The sequence below is a fragment of the Carassius carassius genome, chromosome 17, assembly GCF_963082965.1.
Source record: "Carassius carassius chromosome 17, fCarCar2.1, whole genome shotgun sequence".
Classification (NCBI taxonomy): domain Eukaryota; kingdom Metazoa; phylum Chordata; class Actinopteri; order Cypriniformes; family Cyprinidae; genus Carassius; species Carassius carassius.
The window spans coordinates 25623021-25647863 of record NC_081771.1 but is presented as its reverse complement, the minus strand read 5'-3'; the positions used below and the strand labels follow the sequence as shown (position 1 = coordinate 25647863).

The window sequence follows — 24843 nt, the reverse complement described above, 5'->3', positions numbered from 1 at the left end:
TATTTTTAATTTTTTTGATTTGGCAGAGGTTTATCAAAATGTTCTGTGATGTTTTGATTTTTGAATAGTTATGAGTTTCACAGAGCAAGGTTGCCAAATCAGTTTTGTTTTAGAAAAATAATAGATAATCATGATTTCTTTTTAAATCTCGACACAAATGCCATTTGAGATTTTTGTATAGTTTTGAATGACTGACATAGGACATTATTGCAGTAATTTATTTTAATAAATTAGTTTCATTCTCCTCTCAAAGTGGATCTGCTATGTGAATTAAAACAATAAAGAATTACTGTACAAGCATATTTTAAGATGAACAGATTTACTGTTCATCTACAAAGTGCTTTGTATTTTGGAGATTCTAATTAACATAGCAACTTAGAAATGTGAAAATGTGACACTAAATTGCACAAGAAAAAAGGACTAATTGTCTTTACATTTCACTGTAGGTAGGCTACAAATATCCGTTCAATACTATAACCTATGGAAGCCCTTTTGCCTTAAAAAGTGAAAAATATGACTAAATATGATAATGATATTATGACTAAATCGAAATTATGAGATAAAACTTCAAAATTATGACTTAAGTCAAAATATCTTTAAAAGTCGAAATTATGAGATAAAAAGTCAAAATAATGTCTTAAGTCATAATTATGACTTCAAAAGTCGAAATTATAAGATGAAAATTCAAAATTATGACTTTAAAAAGACTAAATTATGACAAGTCAAAATTTACTTAATGACTTTATATACTTTTATTTACCGACAAATACATACAAAATTATGTCACAATGCCTTTGCATGTATTCTCAAAAAAATTGTCAATTATGTGTTAAGTGAAAGTAAACAGTTGAGAAAGAAATCTAATTTGTGTCGTTATATTGGATGCATTGTCTTTTAAAGTGACCGCGCCCAATTCAGCCTAGCTGCTGTCGGGTGTTTTTTGGCGGGAGAAAACCACCTATAGCCCTTTACTGAAATACTTTGCAGTTTTACCAAGAATAAATCTATATTAATTTATGAGGGGTGTAACAATTCACTCATTTTATCGATGCATAGATTACAAACCCTGACGATACATATGCATCAATCCTGAACATGGTCTTTTGAATCATGAATCGCCGATTCCAGACCGTAATCTATTTAAAACGCTAAGAATCGAATGAATCGTGATTTCTATAGCAATTCAATGCTTTCAAAACACAGACACATTAAATTACTACAAGCAGGAATTAATGGAGACCTTGAACAATGTTCGTGCCTCCCATATCTCCTTCACACGCTGCACCATTTACTGCCTGTGAATGTCACAGGATTGCGCTCGTGCTCCGTTCGTCTCAATGACAATTTTTTGAGCAGGTGATGTGTTATCTCGCCTTAGTACTCGAGGCCAGTTATGCTATATTGAAGTAGGTTTACTTTTCTGTAGTTTGTCAATGGCTCTCGGTCATGCTGACGCATTACCTGAGCAGTCGAACTGTCAAAGGCTGCGCATTTATTGCATGGAGGGATTAAAAATATAAGTGTCTAAAGCAAACGCACCGTTCCATTGAATGATAAATGGGATTTAACAATGTCGTTGAACCGAATGTACAAAGGAAACTGTTAAAATAACCACAGCATTAACAACAACTTTGACATTAGAGCGTGATGTTTATCTGATAATCAGATGCATGAAAGTAGCATTCGTTGCTATAGCAAACAGACATCGGGTGTGTTTTCTGTCACTGCATGAATGATGCAGTGCTAACTGGCATAATTTGACATACCATCATAAAATTGCCATTAGAAAAAAAAGATTACAAATGATTGATTACTGTCCAGCAGTGTATTTGATTTCTTACAGCAAATGCAAAGTAAGAGATAATAAAATAATTCCCTGCAAAAAATAAATAAATAATAATAATAATACAAAGGCTACATAAATTTATTATCGTATTTGACATTTCTGTCACTTCTGAAATGATGGCTACGCCCCTGGTGTGACACATAATTCTTTTAAAGCTCTTTTTTTATATATATTGGTTTACAGAAATGTATATGCCATATCATGCCATAGCATAATTAAACTAGCATCTAACAATGGACAAAAGTGTTTATTTATTATTTTTTTTTCCTCTAACCTATGGTTCTCCAACCATAAAGGCTGCTGTGCAATTTGCTTCCTGACTAAGCATTTAAAGAATTTAAGGGAAGCATTGAAATAATCCAGTGAATGCAAAGAATGCAGAATTGAATTGTTAATCGAATCAAATCTAATTTAACTGTGAATCGAATTGAATTGAATCATTCTGAATTTGCAAAAATCATTCTAGAATCGAATCGAAAACCTATGAATCGTGAATCGAATTGAATCACTGTCTACCCAAAGATTCACAGCCCTAATTATTACATTTGATAATTTAGTTTCTGTACCTGGACACCTACAAACTACAAATTTGTATCTTTGTTCTGTTTATTTATTTGTGCTATTTACACAATTTCAATCAGGGCCCAAGGACACAAACTATACACTGGGGCCCTGCATTGACCATTTTTGCTGATTACATCTGTATGCCAGTAGGTGGTGATAAATTAATATCTTTTACGTTTTTTTTTTGAGTTAGTTATTGAAGCACTGAATCATTTTAGGCCTACAGTACATATATTATATATAAACATATATATTTATTGATTTATTTCCCTTTCTACCCCAAGAAAATGCTTAACATGCAACTCAGCACGTTGCGTTTATATTCTGGGCTATGTTCTGCTTGTCTGTTAATGGTATATGCTTTATTAATAAGGTGTGAGTTGAACTTGGTCTTCCAAACTGTTTTAAGCCAAATTAACTTTTTTTCAAAATGTCACGTTTATCATTATAGACCACTTTTCTGAGACCAATGTGTTTATAGTCATTAAGTCAATTCCGACTTGTAAAGTCATAATTTTGATTTAGTGAGTCATAATTTTGAATAATTTTTTTTTCTTATGTAGCAGAAATGGGCTTCCATACTAACAGATTTGACTTTCACTGCTTGTGTCACAAGTAATCAGGTTATGTCGTTACACCAGTAGGTGGTGACAAAGGACTGTCTTTGAGTGAGGCACTGAATAATATGTTCAACTGATTTTTTCAAAACACTAATTCATTAAAGAACAAAAAAGGGACTGCCTTGAATTGAATTCTCAAGTGCAATTTTTTTTTTTGACGATTCATTTTCACCTTTATTATGATAGGACAGATGGTAAGGAAAATGAGACACAGAGAGAGAGAGAGAGAGGGTGTGGGGGGGGATTGGGGGGGGGGTCAGGGAAATGTCCACGAGCCAGGACTCAAACTTGGGATGCCCAAAGCACAAAGGTGCTAATTGACAGTGAGGTGCCCATGAGGCTATTGGCACCAACAAAAAATGAAGAAAAATAACAATAATAATAAGAAAAAAATGTTTGTTGTATAATTAATCACACGATAGTGCCCATGTTAACCTCTGGGAAACCGGACAGTTTTCAGTGGCTGTACAGCATTAATAGAAATCCCAAATATTTTTGAATTCAAGTATTTTCCCAAATTAATTTTTAATCATATTTTAATGCTATGACCACAAAGTGGAAACACTATAATATTATATACTGTATGAACACTCTGCTGAAGTCCACTAAAAGTCCCAAAAGTAAGCAGATAAAAGTTAGTAGCAGCTACATCTCCCTGGATCCTCCTCAGACAGAACTCAAACAATTAGCATTTGTGTGACACATCCATTTGACACAATTCCCATTGCACACAACAAGTGTTAACTGCTTGAGGTTCACGCCTTTCATTTAAAACTTTCATTTATAGACTTCCTTTCATTTCACTTTTTTTCATAACTTGAAATCATTGTTTGATTTTGCAGCTACTGAAGGGTGAAAGTGTTTGCACGCATGTGAACTTCTTGTTGATTTCTGACTGAATAGGAGTTTTGTTCACTCCTGTTTGTTCGGAGTGAAGTACAAATGCCAAAACAAACTTCTGTGACTGAATATATTCTTTTATGCCTTAGTATGATGGACATTTTAGGCTTTAAAAAAAGTCATAAATCATAAATATATCAATATATTAATAAATCGATGTGTTTATTGTATTTCTGTGTTTCAATTTGCAACAGATTTTGTTTCAAAGGAGCACAGAATAACTCATGAAATATTCATACATTGCATTTTATTTAAAAAAAAACACACAAAACAATGTGTTCAGAGTACAGTGCATGTGTGCATAATTTAAGACAAAAAGTGAACTGAAACAGCAGATTTCAGGTGCTTATTTCCCAGTTATTCACTCAGATGACGTCTGGTGTGGTGTGTAATCTACACATTGTTTATGCACACTGAGCGCTCTATACTTATATTGATTCTTATAGGCAATATCAAGCTATGTAGAATCAAATCAGTGATGTGGTAGATGATTGGTGTTTTGACTTATTGTGTCTCTGATTGGCTCAGCAGGATCAGTGATATCATTAAGTCCCTGAGACAAGCTTATTGTATTACTGAGTTATTTTTGCATTACGCCTGTGAGGGAGACACTGATCTCAGCTGGTTTTCAGACCCAGTTCTTATTCTCTAGAGCAGGGGTCTCCAACCTTTTTGTGAGTGAGGGCTTCCTCAAGGGATAAAACAATCTCAAGGGCTACTTGTTTGAAATACTATAAATAATATCTTGGTATCTTGCCACTAATAAACATTAATGATTTCTCACAAGCATTTTTGCCAGCCAAAAGTTTGGAATAATTACAATTTGTAAAAGTCAATTTGATGAAAAATACTGCAATATTGTGAAACATTATTACAATTTAAATGTAAATATTTGAATATATTTTTAAATGCAGATTATTCCTGTGATGGCAAAGCTGCTTTTGTTTTATTATTGTTATTTAATTTTTTTTTTATCAGCCATTACTTTAGTCTTCAGTGTCATATAATCCTTCAGAATATGTTGATTTGGTGCTCATTTAATATTGGTGCTCAACTAATTATTACTATTTTTGTGGATTAATATTTTTGTGGAAACTGTGATTTTTCTTTTTTTTTTAGGATTCTTTGATGAATAAAATGTTCAATAATTTTTTTTATAAAATATATATATATGGAGAGAGAGAGAGAGAGAGAGAGAGAGAGTATCATTATAAATGTCTTTACTGTTACTTTTGATCAAAATAATGCACCCTTGCTAAATAATAGTGTTATTTTATTTCTTTTTTTTTTGATCACACTTACCCACAATTCCAATTTTAGAATATATTCAAATATAAAACCGTTTACATTGTTATATTTCAAAGTAGTACTGTTATAACTATTTTTTATCATATAAATGCAGCCTTGGTGAGCATAAGAAACAAAAAAAGCTTGTTAATTTCAAAAACAAACCAAAATTCTCTCAAAATGATTTAATTTATCTCTTCTCTACTTATGGAGTTCTGGATGCTGTAGTCTCGAGAAAAAGTTATTTGAGATAGAAATGATAAATATGAAACAATGTGAGATAGAGATGATAAAAATGGGCAGATTTTAAGGAGATGGAGTGATAAAAGAGAAATAAAGAACAAATCCTCAGAAGGTTAAATACAGGTCAGTATAGCAAAATGCACACCATATGACTTTAATAACATAACTGAAATCACATAGTGGTCATTGTCTTTTAATCTCCTTGCGAGCAAAGTCGTGGAAATTTATCATAGCAAAAACACACAGTTCTATGATTATAGCTCTAGGGATGAAATTACAAAATGTATTAATTTGGCTTTTTTATTGCTGTATGATTGTCCCAGTTGCAGTAGGGCAGCAGTGAATCTCAGATCCTGTCCTTTCCCTCTGTTTTGGTCTTTGGAATTATGATGATTCCTCCTAGATGGTTCTCTTCGTTCGTGACAACTTCAAAGGCAAACTCAGTATAGCAACAGGATTTAGAGATTACATTCTGGGCTTGCTCTAAAATCAATTGCGTGTTTGAAGTTGCTTTAGTATGAATGCAACGTTTCCCATTACTCAGCAACATGCAAATTGAGGGGCATCAAGAGGATGAGAGAAAGAGATGGATTGATAGATACTAAGCAAGTGTGTGAGAGAGATCTGATGAAGTCTACCACTGCCTTAAGATGATTTAAAACACTAATCACATCTCCTTTAAAGAGTACTTGAGATAAAAGTAAATCACTTCACTTTTATTAATACAGTCACTTTCATTTGGCATCTCATTAACGTCTAATCATCTTTCATTATCTGAGGTGTCCAGAGATTTATTCTGTAGTACAATGTTCAAGCCTTTTTTGGCAAAGTGACATTTTTATGGAATATTGATGAAAATGAACACATGACTTTTTATGTTCTTCAAGACTCATCGATGGATTGAAATTTGTTTGTGTGTGGCATCTAAAGTGGTTTATTGACATTCTCTGTGTAAACAGTCTGAATGTGCAAACTAACTGCCTGAACGAATTTTCTGCTCCTCAATTCTGATTGCTTGTTTGATGAAGCATGTGCGAGCATTTAACCCCACACACGAAAAAAAAAAAACCTGTAATGACGGCACAATATATCATACTCGTTAGATTAATATCACACAATCACACTCATCTGTTTACTCGCCAAAACTGTCAATGTCAAATATATCAGAGAAGACATGTAACTACGGAGATATGAACAAAGCAGTACATAGAATTGGATTAAATATTAATCTGCTTATTGTAGAACATGTTATTATTGCTTGTTAATAAACCAACATGCTGTCATTTCGTGAAAAAATCAGAATGGGTAATTTATGGGAAACATTTCTTTCAATTGCAAGAAATCTGCTAGGGTCAGAAACATTTTGATCTTTGCTCGGTCCATATTTGTTTATTGTGATAAGCCTGACAGCACCGATATGTTTTTGACTGAGAATAATTGCTCAAACAAACAAAATGTTTAAATCAATTGATTCTTATGTATTAAAATGATTTCTGATGGACCATGAGAAACTGAACAATGGAATAATGGCTGCTAAAAAATCAGCTTTGCCATCACATGAATAAATTGCAAATGTATTCATAAATTTAAATGTAATACAATTTAACAATTTTACTCTTAGTACTGTATTTTTCAGCAAATAACTTAATAAAATCTACTGGCCCCATACATTTGAAGGTAGTGCATAAAGGAAACATAAAAAAAATAAAAAATAAATCATTGATGAAGTCAATAAATTATACTAAAAAGCCAGTTTTTGTCAGTTCACTTCCATGAACACCAATTTTTTTTATAGTGTACTGTTGTTTTCTCTCTTTTTCCATTGACTTTGTTTTATCTGTTTTCTTTTTGCTCTGTTTCTCATCCTCTTTTCTTTTAATACCCCCCCCCCCTTAGATATCAGTGTAAATAACCCATTATATCACAGATATGGCAGTTCGGGTGCTGCGGTATGCTGACTCCCTCTGTCACCCAAATGGCCGTAACCAACCACTGCTGTCATAATTATACAGAAATGACCTGTCACCAAGCAGACGCATTATGCACGACAAAAACACAAAAGATTTCACACTGTCATCGGGTGCTTTGATCTGTTTCCTGATATGTGTTGGAAAACGCTCTTGTTCAGACAGGTTTTAAATTGCTGAAGGAAATCATTTTTAGATCAAAACAAATTCAGACAGTTTTAATGTTCAGACATAAGCATGTGATTCAGAAGGAATTGAAGCAACACAGAGCTCTCTTTTTTGTTATCTTCTATGCATGCAGCAGTAAATGTGGAGATTTTATGGTCTTATATGTAAAAGTCTCAGATGTGATTCATGTGCTCTGTCCATATCTCATTCCCCCTCCTCTCAGCGACAGGACAGAAGTGCTGACATTTCTTTTGACTCTAGGCTGATTTCTCTGTGATGTCAGTGCAATGTCCCGATTGGTTGGTCCCAACAGACAGGACAATACATGTGCAGAATTTTATTTCTGCTGTTTCTGGCCTGCACTATAGCATTCTGTGTGTGTAATAAAAATTGAGATGTAACTGACACTTTGTTAGGTCTAACCTTTATGTCAATCGATGGGACATTATCTCTTTAATGAAAGGTTTGAGGGCTGAGACTGACAGATGAGATGATTGCTTATCTTTGTGCTCAGGAAAACACGGCCAAAAAATACACAACAAACACAGACAGATATGTGAGTAATGGCAAGCTGTCCCAGTGAGAGGTCATTATAAGGACAGGAAGAGAGAGAGAGAGAGAGTGACAGATAGAGTCAGTAAAAGAGAGGGAATGTGATCCAGGTGGTTTCAAAGTGGGACACTGAGGTGTTTGTGTACATCTCGCCATCTTTCCATTTGCAGATTGATAAATCTCTTGATTCAGACTGCAAGTAAACATATCTAATCAGAGTCTACAGTAAATAAAAAGAAACAGGTCAAACAATGTCTACAAATTTTATTCAATCTAAAAGACTAAGTAGCATTTCTGTCAACACCTGCCTGTTTCTGAGTAGTAAAAAAATGAGGTAAAGACAAGCCCCCCAGCTCTGATTCAACATCTGTCTCTGAGTTCCAGGATGTCTTAAACTGCCTAAGGCAAAAGGAGAGCACACTTTCAAAACATTCAGTTCTAGGACAGGAACATACAAAGAGATTCAATCCTGCCATGAGAGGAGTAAACAACACAGACACACACACACACACACACACACACACACACACACACACACACACACACACAGACACACTCATTAACAATCAGACAGATATAATCAAATTTTGATTATGGGTTGTTTAGACTCAGTTTGAGACAGTTATTGTTATTAAGTTATGAGAATCCATCAGGGTTTTGCACAGTCTCATTATAATTTGTCTATGGGAGATCATGATTGTTAATAAACAAAAGCGAGTGCTGTTTGTGTGTATTCTGTTGTCCACATGACATGACAAGCTTAAATGAAAATTATCTTTCATCACACTTTAAGGTCCAATTCTCACTATTAACAAATCATTAACCATGACTTTTACCTCAATCAACTCCTAATTTGCTGTTTATTAGTAGTTAGGTAGTTGTTAAGTTTAGGTATTGGGTAGGGTTAGGGAAACAGAATATGGTATTGCGAATAAATGCTATATAAGTACTAATAAACAGCCAATGTGTTAATAATATGCATGCTAATAAACAACTAGTTAAAAGTGAATTTTGGTCCCTAAATTAATGTGTTACCGATATTTCCTTTACCTTAGTATTAAATCAGGGTTTTGAATTAGACATTCCACTTTGTCTATTTTGCCAATAAATTTCTTAATTTTTTGTACACTGGACAAACCCAGGAATTGGGTTGTATTTAACCCAGCATGTGTATAATTTAATAAATGCATGTACACAGTTCAAAAGTCTGAGTTTTTATTTATATATTGTTTTATAAAACATTAATACTTTTATTCAGCAGTCATGCATTAAATTGATTATGTGACAATAAAGACATTTATAATGTTACTTAATGTTCTATTTCAAGAAAACACCATTCTTTTAAACTTTCTGTTCATCAAATAATTGTGAGAGAATTGCAGTTTTCACAAAATATTAAGCAGCACAGCTTTTTTTAACATTGATATATATCTTGAGCACCAAATCAGTACAGTCTTGGCCAAAAGTTTTGAGAATTACATAAATATTGGAAATTGGAAAAGTTGCTCCTTAAGTTTTTATAATAGCAATTTGCATATACTCCAGAATGTTATGAAGAGTGATCAGATGAATTGCATAGTCCTTCTTTGCCATGAAAATTAACTTAATCCCAAAAAAACCTTTCCACTGCATTTTATTGCTGTCATTAAAGTACCTGCTGAGATCATTTCAGTAATCGTCTTGTTAACTCAGGTGAGAATGTTGACGAGCACAAGGCTGGAGATCATTATGTCAGGCTGATTGGGTTAGAATGGCAGACTTGACATGTTAAAAGGAGGGTGATGCTTGAAATCATTGTTCTTCCATTGTTAACCATGGTGACCTGCAAAGAAACGCGTGCAGCCATCATTGCGTTGCATAAAAATGGCTTCACAGGCAAGGATATTGTGGCTACTAAGATAGGATCGTCTCCTAAAGAGGATTCAGCTGCGGGATCGGAGTGCCACCAGTGCAGAGCTTGCTCAGGAATGGCAGCAGGCAGGTGTGAGCGCATCTGCACGCACAGTGAGGCGAATACTTTTGGAAGATGGCCTGGTGTTAAGAAGGGCAGCAAAAAAGCCACTTCTCTCCAAAAAAAAACATCAGGGACAGATTGATCTTCTGCAGAAAGTATAGTGAATGGACTGCTGAGGACTGGGGCAAAGTCATATTCTCCGATGAAGCCCCTTTCCGATTGTTTGGGGCATCTGGAAAAAAGGCTTGTCCGGAGAAGAAAAGGTGAGCACTACCATCAGTCCTGTGTCATGCCAACAGTAAAGCATCCTGACACCATTCATGTGTGGGGTTGCTTCTCATCCAAGGGAGTGGGCTCACTCACAATTCTGCCCAAAAACACAGCCATGAATAAAGAATGGTACCAAAACACCCTCCAACAGCAACTTCTTCCAACAATCCAACAACAGTTTGGTGAAGAACAATGCATTTTCCAGCACGATGGAGCACCGTGCCATAAGGCAAAAGTGATAACTAAGTGGCTCGGGGACCAGAATGTTGAATGTTGAAATTATATATATATTCTTTTAACTCCTTTAAGTGTTTCCACATTTCACGATAGTATTGTTTCTACTGTATTTTTGATTAAAAAAATAAATAAATGCAGCTTTGTTAAGCAAAACATTAAAAAATCTTACCAAGGCCAAACTTTTAAACAGTAGTAAATACATAAAATAATACCATATAAATACCAAAACAACCTTCAGCATCATGCACATTAATTATTAAAGAAACAAATTAGAGGCTTTTTCTGTAGTTGTGCTATAATGTATAAAGCACACACTGTGTATATAAGGTTAGCAGATGCGGTGCTAAACACAGCGTGATGTGTGAGTCAGGATGACAGAGAGACAGAGAGGTTCTAACCTCAGCAGGGGATCAATCAAGCGATCATTAAGTGTGATGTTGTGCATTGATTAACCCCAGCATGAGGTCGAGAGAGCGATGGAACAGATTCCATATGACCTTCAGCTTTAAACATACACACACTGGTGGAAAATGAAACAGGTCAATGTTAGCCAACCTGAAGCAAAGCAAACACACACATATTCCTGCAGATACTCTCTGACACATACATGCTTTACAGATGGTGTGTATGATGGACAGACATGATTGACAGCTAGCCCACTCAAGCAGAATTGGGCCAGAAGGATTGTGCTGCAGTTGTTTGCTGCAATTGATTACTGGTTTGCTTTAAAGAATTAGCTACAAATAAAAACAAATTATTTTTTAGTGAATTGTACTAAGAAAGGCAGCGTGCACGTACAATTGCCTGCCTGTTTGTGGCAAAATCTCAAGGCTGTTCACCTCCAGTATACTGTGTGTTGCTCTCCTAGGACGTTCAAGCTTTAATAGTATTCATTAATTAATTCAATTCAAGTTTTCAATTCAAGTTTATTTGTATAGCACTTTTTACAATACAAATCGTTACAAAGCAACTTTACAGAAAATTACGTTTCTACAATATTTAGTAGTAGCTTATAAGTGGTGACTGTCAGTTTGTGCGCGGATTTGACAGGATTTTTCCGGAAAAATTAATACAAGTCGTAGTCAGCCAGACGATGAACATTATTAACAGCAATTATTATATGATGCAGTCACACTTGTAGCAATATTTGTTAGTTCTGTTTGTTGATTCAGGGTTAGCATCATCTGGGGTCCATGGATTGTAACGTGCTATAAGGCTAGTCAGGTACGCAGGAGCTAAACCATTTAGGGCCTTATAGGTAAGTAATGATATTTTGTAACTGATACAGAACTTAATAGGTAGCCAGTGCAGAGAGTAAAATTGGGGTAATATGATTATATTTTCTTGACCTGGTAAGGACTTTAGCTGCTGCATTTTGGACTACCTGTAGCTTGTTTATTGAAGATGCAGGAAAACCACCTAAAAGTGCATTACAATAGTCCAGTCTAGAGGTCATGAATGCATGAACTAGCTTTTCTGCATCAGAAACAGGTAACATGTTTCGAAGCTTGGCAATGTTGCTAAGATGGAAGAATGCAGTTTTTGTAACATGGGAAATATGATTTTCAAAAGACAAGTTGCTGTCTAATATAACACCCAGATTTTTGACTGTAGAGGAAGTAACAGTGCATCCGTCTAGTTGCAAATTGTAATCTACAAGATTCTGTGTACTGTTTTTTGGTCCAATAGTTAATATCTCTGTCTTATCCGAATTTAATAAGAGAAAATTATTGGTCATCCAACCGTTTACATTTTTAACACACTCTGTTAGCTTAGATAATTTAGAAGTTTCATCTGGTCTCGTTGAGATATATAGCTGAGTATCATCAGCATAATAGTGGAAACTAATCCCATATTTTCTAATAATATTACCAAGGGGCAACATGTATATTGAAAATAGAAGGGGACCTAGGACGGATCCTTGTGGCACTCCATATTTTACTGGTGATGACTCCCCATTTAAATAAACAAAATGGTAGTGATCGGACAGGTAGGATCTAAACCATTTTAGAGCCTGCCCCTGAATACCTGTATAGGTTTGTAATCGATCTATGAGTATGTTATGATCTATGGTGTCGAACGCAGCACTAAGATCAATAATTAATATAATTATCGCTACTTAGACATTTCTGCAAATCATGTGAATGAAAACCCAACTCCACTTACACTGCAGAACTGCATTGCCATGAACATTTACAAATCTAAACTTTAACTGCACATCCACATTCATTTTCATCATAGTAAATTGGGTCTGTACCTCAGAGTGCATCCAATTGAGGCTGTGAATGGTGATGAATGCTTTCGTTTGGGTTGCATCCTCGTGAATTGTATATGTTATAGGCAGGGAAAAGAGAGAAAGATAGATACTTTTTAGAATCGCAGGGCTCAATAACGTGTCTGTCTCCACAAATCTGTGGGCAGTCAAGCAGCTGGTGAACATATCTGTGTCTGTGGAGGGTTTTAAAGAACATGGAAAGGAACTACCATTTTTCATTACAGTTGTTCAGATCACTGGAGCAGAACACCTGAGGCTGTGGATATGTGTACATTCCTGTGTGTGTTTGTTTATCTGTTTTAGGAGGATCTGTGAACCAGTGCTGTATGATGTTGCAATTTAAAAATTTTGTGATGTTCGTATGGCATAATGGTTGAAGTAAATGTTTTAATTAATTAACAATATCCTTCTAATATTCATTCAGAAAATAAAAAATAATTTTAGGACTTTGTACTGTAAACTGTATTTTTATTTTTTATTTCATTCACTCATGACAAAATTTTATTTTATGTTGAAATTAATTTAAGATAACTTAAGTAACAACATACATTTCTATAATTAATTACTCACCCTCATGTTATTCCTAACCATTAGACTTTTGAATATCTTCAAAACACAAATAAAAAAGTTTTCAATGAAACCTGAGAGATTTCTGTCCCTCCAAGTCAATTCCACCAACATTCTGACATCATAAAAGTAATCCATATGAATCAAGTGGTTAAATCCAAGTCTTTTGAAGGGATATGATCACTTAATATGATGAAAATGTTTAGTTAAGGCTTTTATTTACCTATAAAAAATCATTAATGCACATACATAGAGTGCATCAAATATGATAAACAAAAGCTCAACTTTATTTGCTTGATGCAGGAGAACAAATCTCATTGATTCTCATATAGTTTTATTTTATGATCTTTTACATGCTATGTTTTGGTTTAATGGACTTTCAATGGAGGGACATAAATCACTTAGGTTTCATTAATAATATCTTAATTTGTGTTGCAAACAGTTTTGTGTCTTTTTTTTATTATTATTTTTCTTTCTGATGTGCATTGTGTCCCAAGTCCGTAATTTAAAAAGTATTTAAATAATTTTTTTATGGATAAAATGAATTAATGCTTTAAAAATAACAGTGTCTGATTGGTTTGGGTTTGAATATTTCAGTCGTGTAATAATATAACCCTGACTCACTTGTAATCTTTTAAAAGTATTATAATTCAATTGCATAATTTGGAAAGGAGTGAAAAAAATTCTCAAAACAATTTAGTTGGACTGCAGTGAATTGAATGAAAAAAAAAACAACAGCTTGTAATAAAGAGCTAGGAATGTGATGCTGTGTTAATAAATGTGAGGAGTTCATTAGAAACAGGAAATCACAGACGAAAGAGAACGCCTGAGGCAGATCTGCTGGTAACATTGGTGTCCTGTTAGTAACACACACACACAGAGTCCATATGTCTCCTGTGTTCACTTCCGCATGCTTTTAGAAACTACATTTAGCCAATTAACTTGTCATAACCATGAAGACAGTATTTCAAAAACTTGTAAAAAATTATCTTTGGTGTATTACAGAAACATATTCAAATACAGCATACAATAAATAGTACCAAAGATAAGGCTGTGTTTACATTGAATGTAGTGCTTTGGTTATATAAGAACCTTAAGATATGTTTCTGAGGAAACAGCACAGAATACACTGGTTCCATGAAGAACCTTTAACATCCATGAAAAAAATTGCATTGGCATTTTTGAAATGGCATTGCTGTACCCACTTTTGGGACCTTAATAGCTTAAATCTTTAATAGTGTAAGTAAAGAATTATTCTTAGGACTCAAAAAATAAGACAGTTTGGGCCTCAGATGCTGAAGCAATGTTATGCAGTTTGAGATTTGCAGTGAGACATTTGTGTTGTGATAGGTATTTATCGTCAGCAGCACCTTCACAAACACCCGAAAGAAAAATCGCTCAGTAACAATAACAAGCTTTGCCGCGGGCACAATTAAAGACTACACGTAAGTATGCTGTCAGAAAGAATTAATGTAAGCGCACACACACGCTCTGTCACACGCTCTTTCTTAATCTCACTCTTGGACTTTCTTTCTCTCTTCTTTTGACTGGAATACATTCACACGTTTCCTCTATCCAGTTAGCAGATTACTCATGAAATATGCATCTCACATCCATCTCTTTGTATCTTACATGAGAGTCAGTCATGTTCTTTTTCATACCCACACTTTTGCAGAAAAGCTTAACCTGATTCAATGTTTATACCTCATGCATGAAGTTTTTATCGTAATGCCAAATTTGTTTGTTTAGTATTTTATTTAATAGGCTACTGGAGTAACATAGCTGTTTCATTCAATACAAAAGCGAGGTCTGTCTATCTGTCTGTCTGTCTGTTTCTGTCTGTCTGTCTGTCTGTCTGTCTGTCTGTCTGTCTGTCTATCTATCTATCCACATTTTACATGACAAAAAGTTGTATGTTATGTGTGTCTAGTTTTATATAGCTGGTCTATTAGTCATGTTCTCTAAACAATGTTTGTGTACATCTGCATAATAGTGTCTCCTCTAACAGCCACTTCTATTGTTGTGAACAATCTTTGGTCATATTGGACTTTTACACCCCCATGTCTGTTATCTGAATGATTTGTGGGAAGTCTTCTGCTCTACATGAATATTAGATTTTCTCTGGGGGAAAGTTATGTATATTGAAATAAATTAATAAAACCCTAACTAGCATGACATTGGCCAAATTTCCTGCTATACTGGGTAGATATAAAATAATTGATGTTTGTGTTTATCTGAAAATCTTTGTTTGAGTGCACAGTATTTTGTATAACGGGAAAGCTATTTCAACAGACTAAATCGGCCTTTTGAAGAAGGAAAAGTGTTCTCTTACATTTATCTTGAAGGTTTTTCGCAGATGCTATTTTGCAGGGCAACTTACAAAACTGCTTTAGCATCGCATACAAGACCATTGTTATCAACAGATGGCATGCATGCAGTTTGAAAAGCTATCTACTAAAAAGCAAGTGCTTCCTATACCTTGTATGAAATAAAACAAGATAAAGCTTGACCTTTGACAACCTTTATTCTAGGTTGTGTAGTACAACTAAGTGATTTTAACCTTGAGTGTAGCATTGGTGTGATGAAGAATAATATTTTTGTCATCAGGAGAGAGAGAGAGGAAGGTGTAGGTGGAGGTGGTAGAAGATGCAAAAGAGTTTCCTCGCGGCAGCAGCGTCAAGCTTTGCTCCATAGCTCCATAGGCATCATGGTTCCCTTATGTTCTGTCTGAGAACCTCTGTAAGCTAAAGAAACTAGCTTCTGCCATGGTGTAAAAATAAATAAATAAATAATAAAACATGCAATTGTGACTTTTTATCTCATAGATATGATTACTTTTCTTGCACTTCTGAGTTTATATAAAAATGTTGACTTTGATAGAAAAAACAGCAACATCAGAATTGTGAGATATTAACTCTAATTGCAAGTTTATAAATTGCAATATACAAACTTAAAATGTGAGAAAAATAAGTCAGAAGGATGGTTGAAACATTATAATGTATTATTACATGGCATAAAATATATATATATATATATATATATATATATAATTGTGATATGTAAACCAGTGTTGCCTAGTCACGAAATTCCGCTGTTTCCGTGGGGATTAAATCATCATTTTGAGAAAAGAAATATGACAAAAAGTCAATTCCAATTAAGAAAATGCAATTGCAATTAAACAAAAAAAAAAAAGAAAAGATTTACAAGATAAAAAGCCACAGTTATCTTTTTAATTTTGTTGCAAAAACAAATTTCCAACCAGGCCTACTTGGTGGAGGCATAACAGAGAGTTAAAATAAGGGAAGTATGCAACAGTTGATGCTGCTGGTATGGTCAGGAAATCTGAGAAAAGGTAAGTGCCATTTGCTAACACCTTTGTATGAAGATTTTGTTGTGGGTGAAAAAGACTAGGCAGAGGAGCACAGGTGTTGAAGTGTTTTCAGTAGTGAAAATATGTGTAATACATTTTTGTGTCTGTGGTCTGCAGGTTTATACACGGTATGGGAAATGTTACACATTTAATGGAAACAAGACATCGCCTAAGAGGGTAAGGCAAGGCGGCACAGGAAACGGACTGGAGCTGATGCTGGATATTCAACAGGACGAGTATCTGCCCATCTGGAGAGAAACCAGTGAGTGACAAACCCAACTCCTGCCAAATTCTGCATCTCACTTAATTATTGTAGTGAAAATTACTTTAAAGAGTTTCAGTATTCATTGTACTTTTTTACTGCAAAGCTGATTGTTTTGTACAATGTAATTTTCAATTTAAACATGTAAACAATGTAAACATTTAAAACTTTGTGATTGGTAAGATTTTAAAATGACTTTTAATCTTACCAAGGCTGCAGTCACATATCTGACCAAAAGTACACAGTACAAACAGTAATATTGTGAAATATTATTACAATTTATAATAACGGTTCTCTTACGAGAGCTCTCTCGTACTGCGTCTTAGCTAAGACGCTACGGGAAAAGTCTCTTTTCACGAAATACTGAAGCAAAAAATTATCCTTAATTTTGTATTTTTGTAAAGCGCATTTGCAGCAGTACACAGCCATAGGCGAGACGGCTCGTTCGCTCATTGGCTTGTTCTGCGGCAACTGCACAGCCTATCGAGCGCGGGCTGATGCAACATCAGACCAATAAGGGCGCTTCGCGCCCTTCTTGCCACTTCCCGCCGAAACGGGTGTGGCCCAACCTATAAAAGGAGCTCGAAAAGGCTGACTCACCTGATTTTTCATCTCTTCAGCGAAGCTCACGCATCGCTGGATCACGGAGGAAGCAAGCGCCGTCTGAGAAAGCACATCAGCAGGACGAGCCATTCTGAAGCTGCTGGCATCGCCGCCTTCCATTGCCGTTCCTGCTGCGCTATCCGGCGCCTATATCCTTTCAATCCTGTTATATACAAGCTGTTCTTTATGTGTGTGTGTGTGTTCGCCCTGCGACACACACTCGTAAAAGAGCTCGCGTCTTTTTTAAGATGCCTTCCTGCGGCTCGTCAGAGCCCCACTCAGCGAGGGAGACCGGTACGTCATCTGTGTCTCCTGCCTGGGTGAAGATCATGCAGCGCTCGCTCGCTGACGGCGGATGCCCCCACTGCGAGCTGTTGCCATGGTGACTCTGAGGACTCGCCTGGCCTTTTTCTCTGAGCCTGCATTCTCCGCTGCGCTGAGGCGCCGTAAAAGCATCGCTTCCAGCGGATTCCGGAACCGTCTTCAGCTCAACCGAGCTCGCCGGTTCGCCCTCCTTCACCGGCCCCCCCTGCATCGCTTCCCGGTGGGCAGCGCCCGCTGTTTGCCGGCGCGTCGTCCGAGGAAGTCGATCTCAGGGCCGCGTCGGGGGAAGAGGACACGCGCTCTCTGCTAGCTTCAGGCAGTGAGGGATGGGCGAGCTCCGAGGATCTCGCGCCTTCTGCTCAGAAGCCCAGCAGACGAGCTGACATCGAGAAGGAGCCGGGGCGAATGATCGTGTTTGCCGCGATGAGTCTCGGCCGCGAGTGGTTTGCACCAGCGCCCCCCCCTCTCGTTCCCGGCTGGATGGTATTTCCCTTTCGGATGAGCGTACTTCTCAAAGCCCGCCTCATTTCTTCCTGAGCTTCACGAAGAGGTGGCGAAGGCTTGGAACGCTCCATATTCAGCACGAACTCGTTCGTCTGTCTCACTAGCATTCTCCACACTGATGATGCTAAAAACAGGAACTACCACTCACTTCCGCCGGTGGAACAGGCGATAGCGACGCACCTTTGTCCGCCCTCTGCTGGACGGCGGCAAAAGCGGTGTTGCCATCTAAAGCCTCCTGTGTGACGCTGCGTCGGCGCTACTAAAGATGGCTGCTTCATCGAAGCGCAGGTGTACGAGTTCCGCTGTGGCCGAGCTCTCACCCAAGCGCGCCGCTGTTTCAGTTCCAGGAATTGTGACTGTCTCAGCGTTTTCTGCAATGCGCAAGCCTGCACAGTTGCCCGCTTGCCTGCACACAAAAGCCGTTATCACAACAGCTTCAGCAACGCAGCTCGAGACCCCCGTTCTCGCTCTACTGGCCGTCGCCCCGCGCCGCGGGGACCGCGGCAGAGGATTACGGTGAGGCCGGGAGCCCCGAAGCCATCCTGGGAAAGCCATCTACGCATGCTGCATGACGCTGCGTCGGCACTACACACGATGGCTGCTTCATCGAAGCGCCAGTGTACGAGTTCCGCTGCGGCCGGGCTCTCACCTAAGCGCGCCGCTGTTTCAGTTTCCAGAGATTGTGACTGTTTCAGCGTTGTTTGCAATGCGCAAGCCTGTACGGTTGCCCGCTTGCCTGCACACGAAAACCGTTATCACGGCTACCCAGATATTTCCCGAAAAAGGTGTAATTTCTGGTGTCCCGGCCACGGCCGATGGTGCTATAAATGAAGTGACGATGCCCACTGCTCAGTGCCCATCTCCGCATATAAGCACAGCCCTTCACACAGGGCTCGCGCCTATAAAAGCGACTCAAGTCGATCACGCGCACTACATAGTAGACGTGCCCACTCCTCAGTGCCCACAATCACTATGTCACACGCGTCATGTGGTTTCTGTAAAAACGAAACCCGTGCACGTTCGTCCGGCCACGGCCGATGGTGCTATAAATGTAGTGACGATGCCCACTCCTCAGTGCCCATCTCCACATGTAAGCACAGCCCTGCACACAGGGCCTGCGCCCATAATGTCGACTCAAGTCGGTCGCGCACACTGCATAGTAAACGTGCCCACCCCTCAGTGCCCACTATTACTATGTCACACGCGTCATGTGGTTTCTGTAAAAACGAAACCCGTGCGTGCTCGTCCGGCCACGGCCGATGGTGCTATAAATGCAGTGACGATGCCCACTACCCAGTGCCCATCTCCACATATAAGCACAGCCCTGCACACAGGGCTAGCGCACATAAGATCGACACAGATCGGTCGAGCGCGCCGCATAGTAAACGTGCCCACTTCCCAGTGCCCACATACACTATGTCACATACGGCGCGGGGCTTCTGTAAAAACGAGGCCCGTGCACGTACATTCTGCACAGGCAGACAGCGAGTTTAAAGTGGTAAAAGTGCACACATGCAGCCCACGGTTACTCGCAGATATATCGAGTCCCACGGGACCCGCTCAGCCTCCCTCCAGTCGGTTAAGCGCCGGAACGGGGTCGAGGAAGAGCGATCTGCCCGCTGTGATCAACGCGCTCCCCGCCTCAGATGCGCAGCACACTCGAGCGCCGCCGTTGCCCAGTCAACAGAGCGCGTTTCGCATCCAGCCCTTAGCCATTCATGCAAATGCATGGTCAGTGCTTCCAGGGGTTTCGGATTGGGTGCTAGGCATTATAAAGAGAGGCTACACGCTACAGTTTTCTCGACGCCCACCGTGCTTTTCAGCGCGCGTCGAAACTACGGTCAAAACAGAAGTAGCACACATACTTCGGGCCGAAATATCAAAACTGTTGAGCAAAGGGGTTGTAGAGCCTGTGTCTCAAAGCGAGGGGGGGCTGTACAGCAGATACTTTCTGGTGCCCAAGAGAGACGGGGGTCTCCGGCCCATACTGGATCTAAGACAGCTGAACAGGCATTGATGAAACGCAGTTTCAAAATGCTCACGACCAGGAAGCTCCTCGCGCAGATTCGCAGAGGGGACTGGTTCATGTCAATAGATCTGAAGGACGCGTATTTTCAAATACAGATAGCGTCAAACCACAGGCGATATTTGAGATTCGCCTTCGAGGGCCAGGCATACCAGTTTGCAGTCCTGCCATTCGGCTTGTCCGTAGCTCCTCGTACGTTTACGAGGTGCATGGCTGCAGCGCTCGCTCCTCTTAGACTCAGAGGCACACGAGTGCTGAATTATTTGGACGACTGGCTGGTTCTGGCCCGATCATGAGCGGAGCTCATGGACCACAGAGCCGTTTTACTCGATCACCTCGAGAAGCTCGGCCTCAGTGTCAATTGGGTGAAGAGTTCGCTGAACCCCAGTCAGACGATCCTGTTTCTGGGTATAGTTCTGAACTCGTGTTCCATGACGGCGCGGCTGTCACCACAGCGCGCGATGGGCATTCAGCGTGCAGCGAGTTCTTTCCGCTGTGGCGCGACTGTGTCGCTCAAACACTGTCAAAAGATGCTGGGTTTCATGGCCTCAGCATCTCCGGTTCTGCGGCTGGGCCTGCTCCGCATGCGCCCCCTGCAGTTCTGGCTGAAGGCTCGGGTGCCGCGCAGAGCGTGGGCGTCTGGCCGGCTGCATTTCAAGGTCGATCAGAGCTGTGTTGCGGCTCTAGCACCTTGGACAGCGAACGGCTGGTACCGATCAAGTGTAAGCCTGGGGACTTCCCCGAGTGTGAAAATGGTGTCGACGGACGCCTCCACTTCGGGATGGGGAGCGCTGCTCGAAGGCAGACCGTCCTTTGGCCTATGGTCAGAATGGGAAAAGCTCCATCATATCAACTGCCTGGAAATGCTGGCAGTGGAGAACGCGCTGACGCGCTTTTGTCCCCATATCAAGGATCACCACGTCATAGTCCGTTCGGACAACATGTCCGTGGTGTCCTACATAAATCGCCAGGTCGGTCTCGGGTCCCGAAACCTGTGCAGGCTGACGGAACGCCTCCTGATTTGGGCTCAGCGCAACGTGTGCTCGCTGAGAGCAGTGCATGTGCCTGGACTGCAGAATTTGGGTCCAGACAGGCTGTCCAGAGGCAATGTTCCTACGGGCGAATGGTCTCTACACCCGCAAACAGTCCGGCTGTTGTGGCAGAGATTTGGCATGGCGGAGGTGGACCTCTTTGCGTCCCACGAAGACGCTCACTGCCCCGCGTTCTTTTCCAAGAACGAAAGCGCGCTGTCACGGAGATGGCCGTGCTGCCCGCTTTATGCGTTCCCTCCCGTCTCCCTCCTTCCGCAGGTGATAGAACGGGTGAGAGAAACGAGATGTTCAATACTGCTTGTAGCACCTCTTTGGAAGAACCAACCATGGTTCCCAGATTTGATGCAGTTAGCAGATGTCGCCCCGTGGCCGGTACCATTGAGGAGAGACCTCCTCTCGCAGGCCAGGGGCTCGATTTGGCACCCTCAACCGGAGTTGTGGTCCCTCTATGTATGGGCACTCAATGGTTACCCGCTGATCTCGCAGTGAGAGTGCTAAATACCATCACTCAGGCTAGAGCTCCGTCGACACGACGTCTGTATGCCTCGAAGTGGTCGGTGTTCTCCAGCTGGTGCACAGCTCGAGGTTATTCACCCCTTAGTTGTGAGGTGACGGAGGTCCTCTCCTTCCTTCAGGAGCTGTTGGATAAGGGCAGAGCCCCATCCACGCTCAAAGTTTATGTGGCTGCCATCGCGGCGTTTTCTGAAACGGCGTCCGGTCAGTCAATAGGAAGGAATGATTTAGTCATCCGGTTCCTCAGAGGAGCTAGGAGGCTGAATCCTCCCAGACCTCCGTCAGTCCCTATGTGGGACCTCGCGGCGGTTTTGGAGGCCTTGAAAGGTCCCCCTTTCAAGCCTATCCAATCGATTAGCCTTCAGCATCTGTCGTTCAAGACAGTATTCTTGTTGGCTCTCGCTTCTGTGAAGTGTGTGGGTGATTTGCACGCGCTCTCGGTGAGCCAGTCGTGCTTGGAGTTTGGGCCCAATGACTCAAGAGTCATACTCAAACCTAGGCACGGTTATGTGCCGAAATCCCTCAACACACCGTTTCGGGCTCAGGTTATTGCCCTGTCTGCCCTGCCGGTGTCAGGGGAGGATGGAGACTCGAGTCTTCTTTGCCCTGTCAGGGTTTTAAGAGCTTATGTGTCTCGCTCTGCTGCCTTTCGGCAGACGGAGCAGCTATTTGTCTCGTTCGGTGGGCGTTCCAAGGGAATGGCTGTTTCGAGACAGACTCTATCCAGATGGATAGTTGACGCCATAGCGTTAGCTTACGCTTCCAGGGGCCTTCAGTGCCCGTTGGGCGTCAGAGCACACTCCACAAGAGGCATCGCCTCGTCGTGGGCGTGGTCTACTGGGATCTCCTTGCAGGATATATGTATGGCGGCAGGTTGGGCCTCGCCGTCTACATTTATCAGGTTCTATAACCTGGAGGTTCCCGCCTTGCAAGCCAGGCTGCTGTCGGTATAGGCGAATCAGGGCCCTGAGGGGAATTCTGAGTTCACGAGCGCTATGCGCTGCCGACTGTTATATGGGCAGTATTGCGTAAGACCCGCATTGCCACATTGGTCAGGCCTTGCCTCGGCTGTGTGACGTCATATTGCCGCATCTACGGATGCTGCTAGATATGGGACGGAGGGCTTTTTCCCTTTTCTGTCCTGGACTCTCTGTGAGTCCCTCAGGTGACTGTGCACTGTAAATCCTGGGCGTTGCTTCAGGTTTATTGGTGTGTGATCCCTGCGCACACGGCGTTTTACACTGGGTTCCCGTAGCGTCTTAGCTAAGACGCAGTACGAGAGAGCTCTCGTAAGAGAACGTACTCGGTTACTAAACGTAACCTCGGTTCTCTCTAGAAGAGCGAACGAGTACTGCGTTCTCTGCCGTGCGCACGATTCACTCTGGTTCGCTTCGGCGATGAAATAAATCAGGTGAGTCAGCCTTTTCGAGCTCCTTTTATAGGTTGGGCCACACCCGTTTCGGCGGAAAGTGGCAAGAAGGGCGCGAAGCGCCCTTATTGGTCTGATGTTGCATCAGCCCGCGCTCGATAGGCTGTGCAGTTGCCGCAGAACAAGCCAATGAGCGAACGAGCCGTCTCGCCTATGGCTGTGTACTGCTGCAAATGCGCTTTACAAAAATACAAAATTAAGGATAATTTTTTGCTTCAGTATTTCGTGAAAAGAGACTTTTCCCGTAGCGTCTTAGCTAAGACGCAGTACTCGTTCGCTCTTCTAGAGAGAACCGAGGTTACGTTTAGTAACCGAGTACGTTTTCTATTTTAATGTATGTTAAAATGTAGTTTATTTCTGTGATGGCAAAGATAAATTGTCTGTAGCCATTACTCCAGTCTTCAGTGTCACATGATACTTCAAGAAACATTTCTTATCAACATTCTAAACATTATTTTGTTGAAAATGTGATCCTGTAAACTGTATGATTATTTAACAAATAGAAAGTAAAAAAAACAAAAAAACAATAGCAATCTTTTGTAACATTACTGTATAAATGCATTATGTCACCTTCCATTATTTTAATGTTAATAAACGCATATGTATATATAGACATACATTCATACAGTTTCAAGAAAAAGTAAGCAAACCATTTTTTTTCCCTGGTTTTAAATTGGTCAAGAAATGTGATCTGATCTTCACCAAAGTCACAAATATAATCAAACACAATATTTCTAAATTGATAAAACACAAACAGTCATGATCTTTTACATTTTTATTGAACACACCCATTAAACATATAAAGTGATGATGGAAAAAGTAATTGAAACAGTGCTTTAATAACTGGTTGAAACACCTTTGGCAGCAATAACCTGTGTAAGCTGTGTATTAGACCTGCACAACGTCCAGGAGTAATTTTGGACCATTCTTCCTTACAGAACTGCTTCAGCTCACCCTTAGGACGTCTGGTGTAAATGGCTCTCTTGAGGTCATTCCACAGTATCTCTATTGGGTTGAGGTCTAGCCTTGATTGGGCCACTCTAAAGGTGGATTTTATGTCTCAAAAGTCATTCTGAAGTAGATTTACTTCAATGTTAAGGGTTATTATCCTGCTGCATCACCCAGCTTCCTCTGAGAGCTTGTAGACAGCCACCTTGAGATTATCCTGTAGGATATCCTGATAAACTTTGGAATTGATTTCTTCCTCTACAATGGCAAGCAGTCCAGGTACAGAGGCAGCAAAGCAGCCCCAAATCATGATGCTCCCTCCACCATACTTCACTTTTGGGAAGATGTTTTCATGTTGGTTA

At 40.0% G+C, this 24843-nt stretch overlaps 1 protein-coding gene across 2 annotated transcripts in view; it reads left to right on the top strand.

Annotated features, from left to right (window-relative positions):
- asic4b (acid-sensing (proton-gated) ion channel family member 4b) overlaps nucleotides 1-24843 on the top strand; it is a 52325-nt gene that overhangs the window by 9383 nt on the left and 18099 nt on the right. For both annotated transcript variants that reach the window (XM_059571414.1, XM_059571415.1), the window contains exon 2: nucleotides 16938-17082. In XM_059571414.1, coding sequence (XP_059427397.1) covers nucleotides 16938-17082 — 145 coding nt within the window. The remainder of the gene's footprint in view (nucleotides 1-16937; nucleotides 17083-24843) is intronic.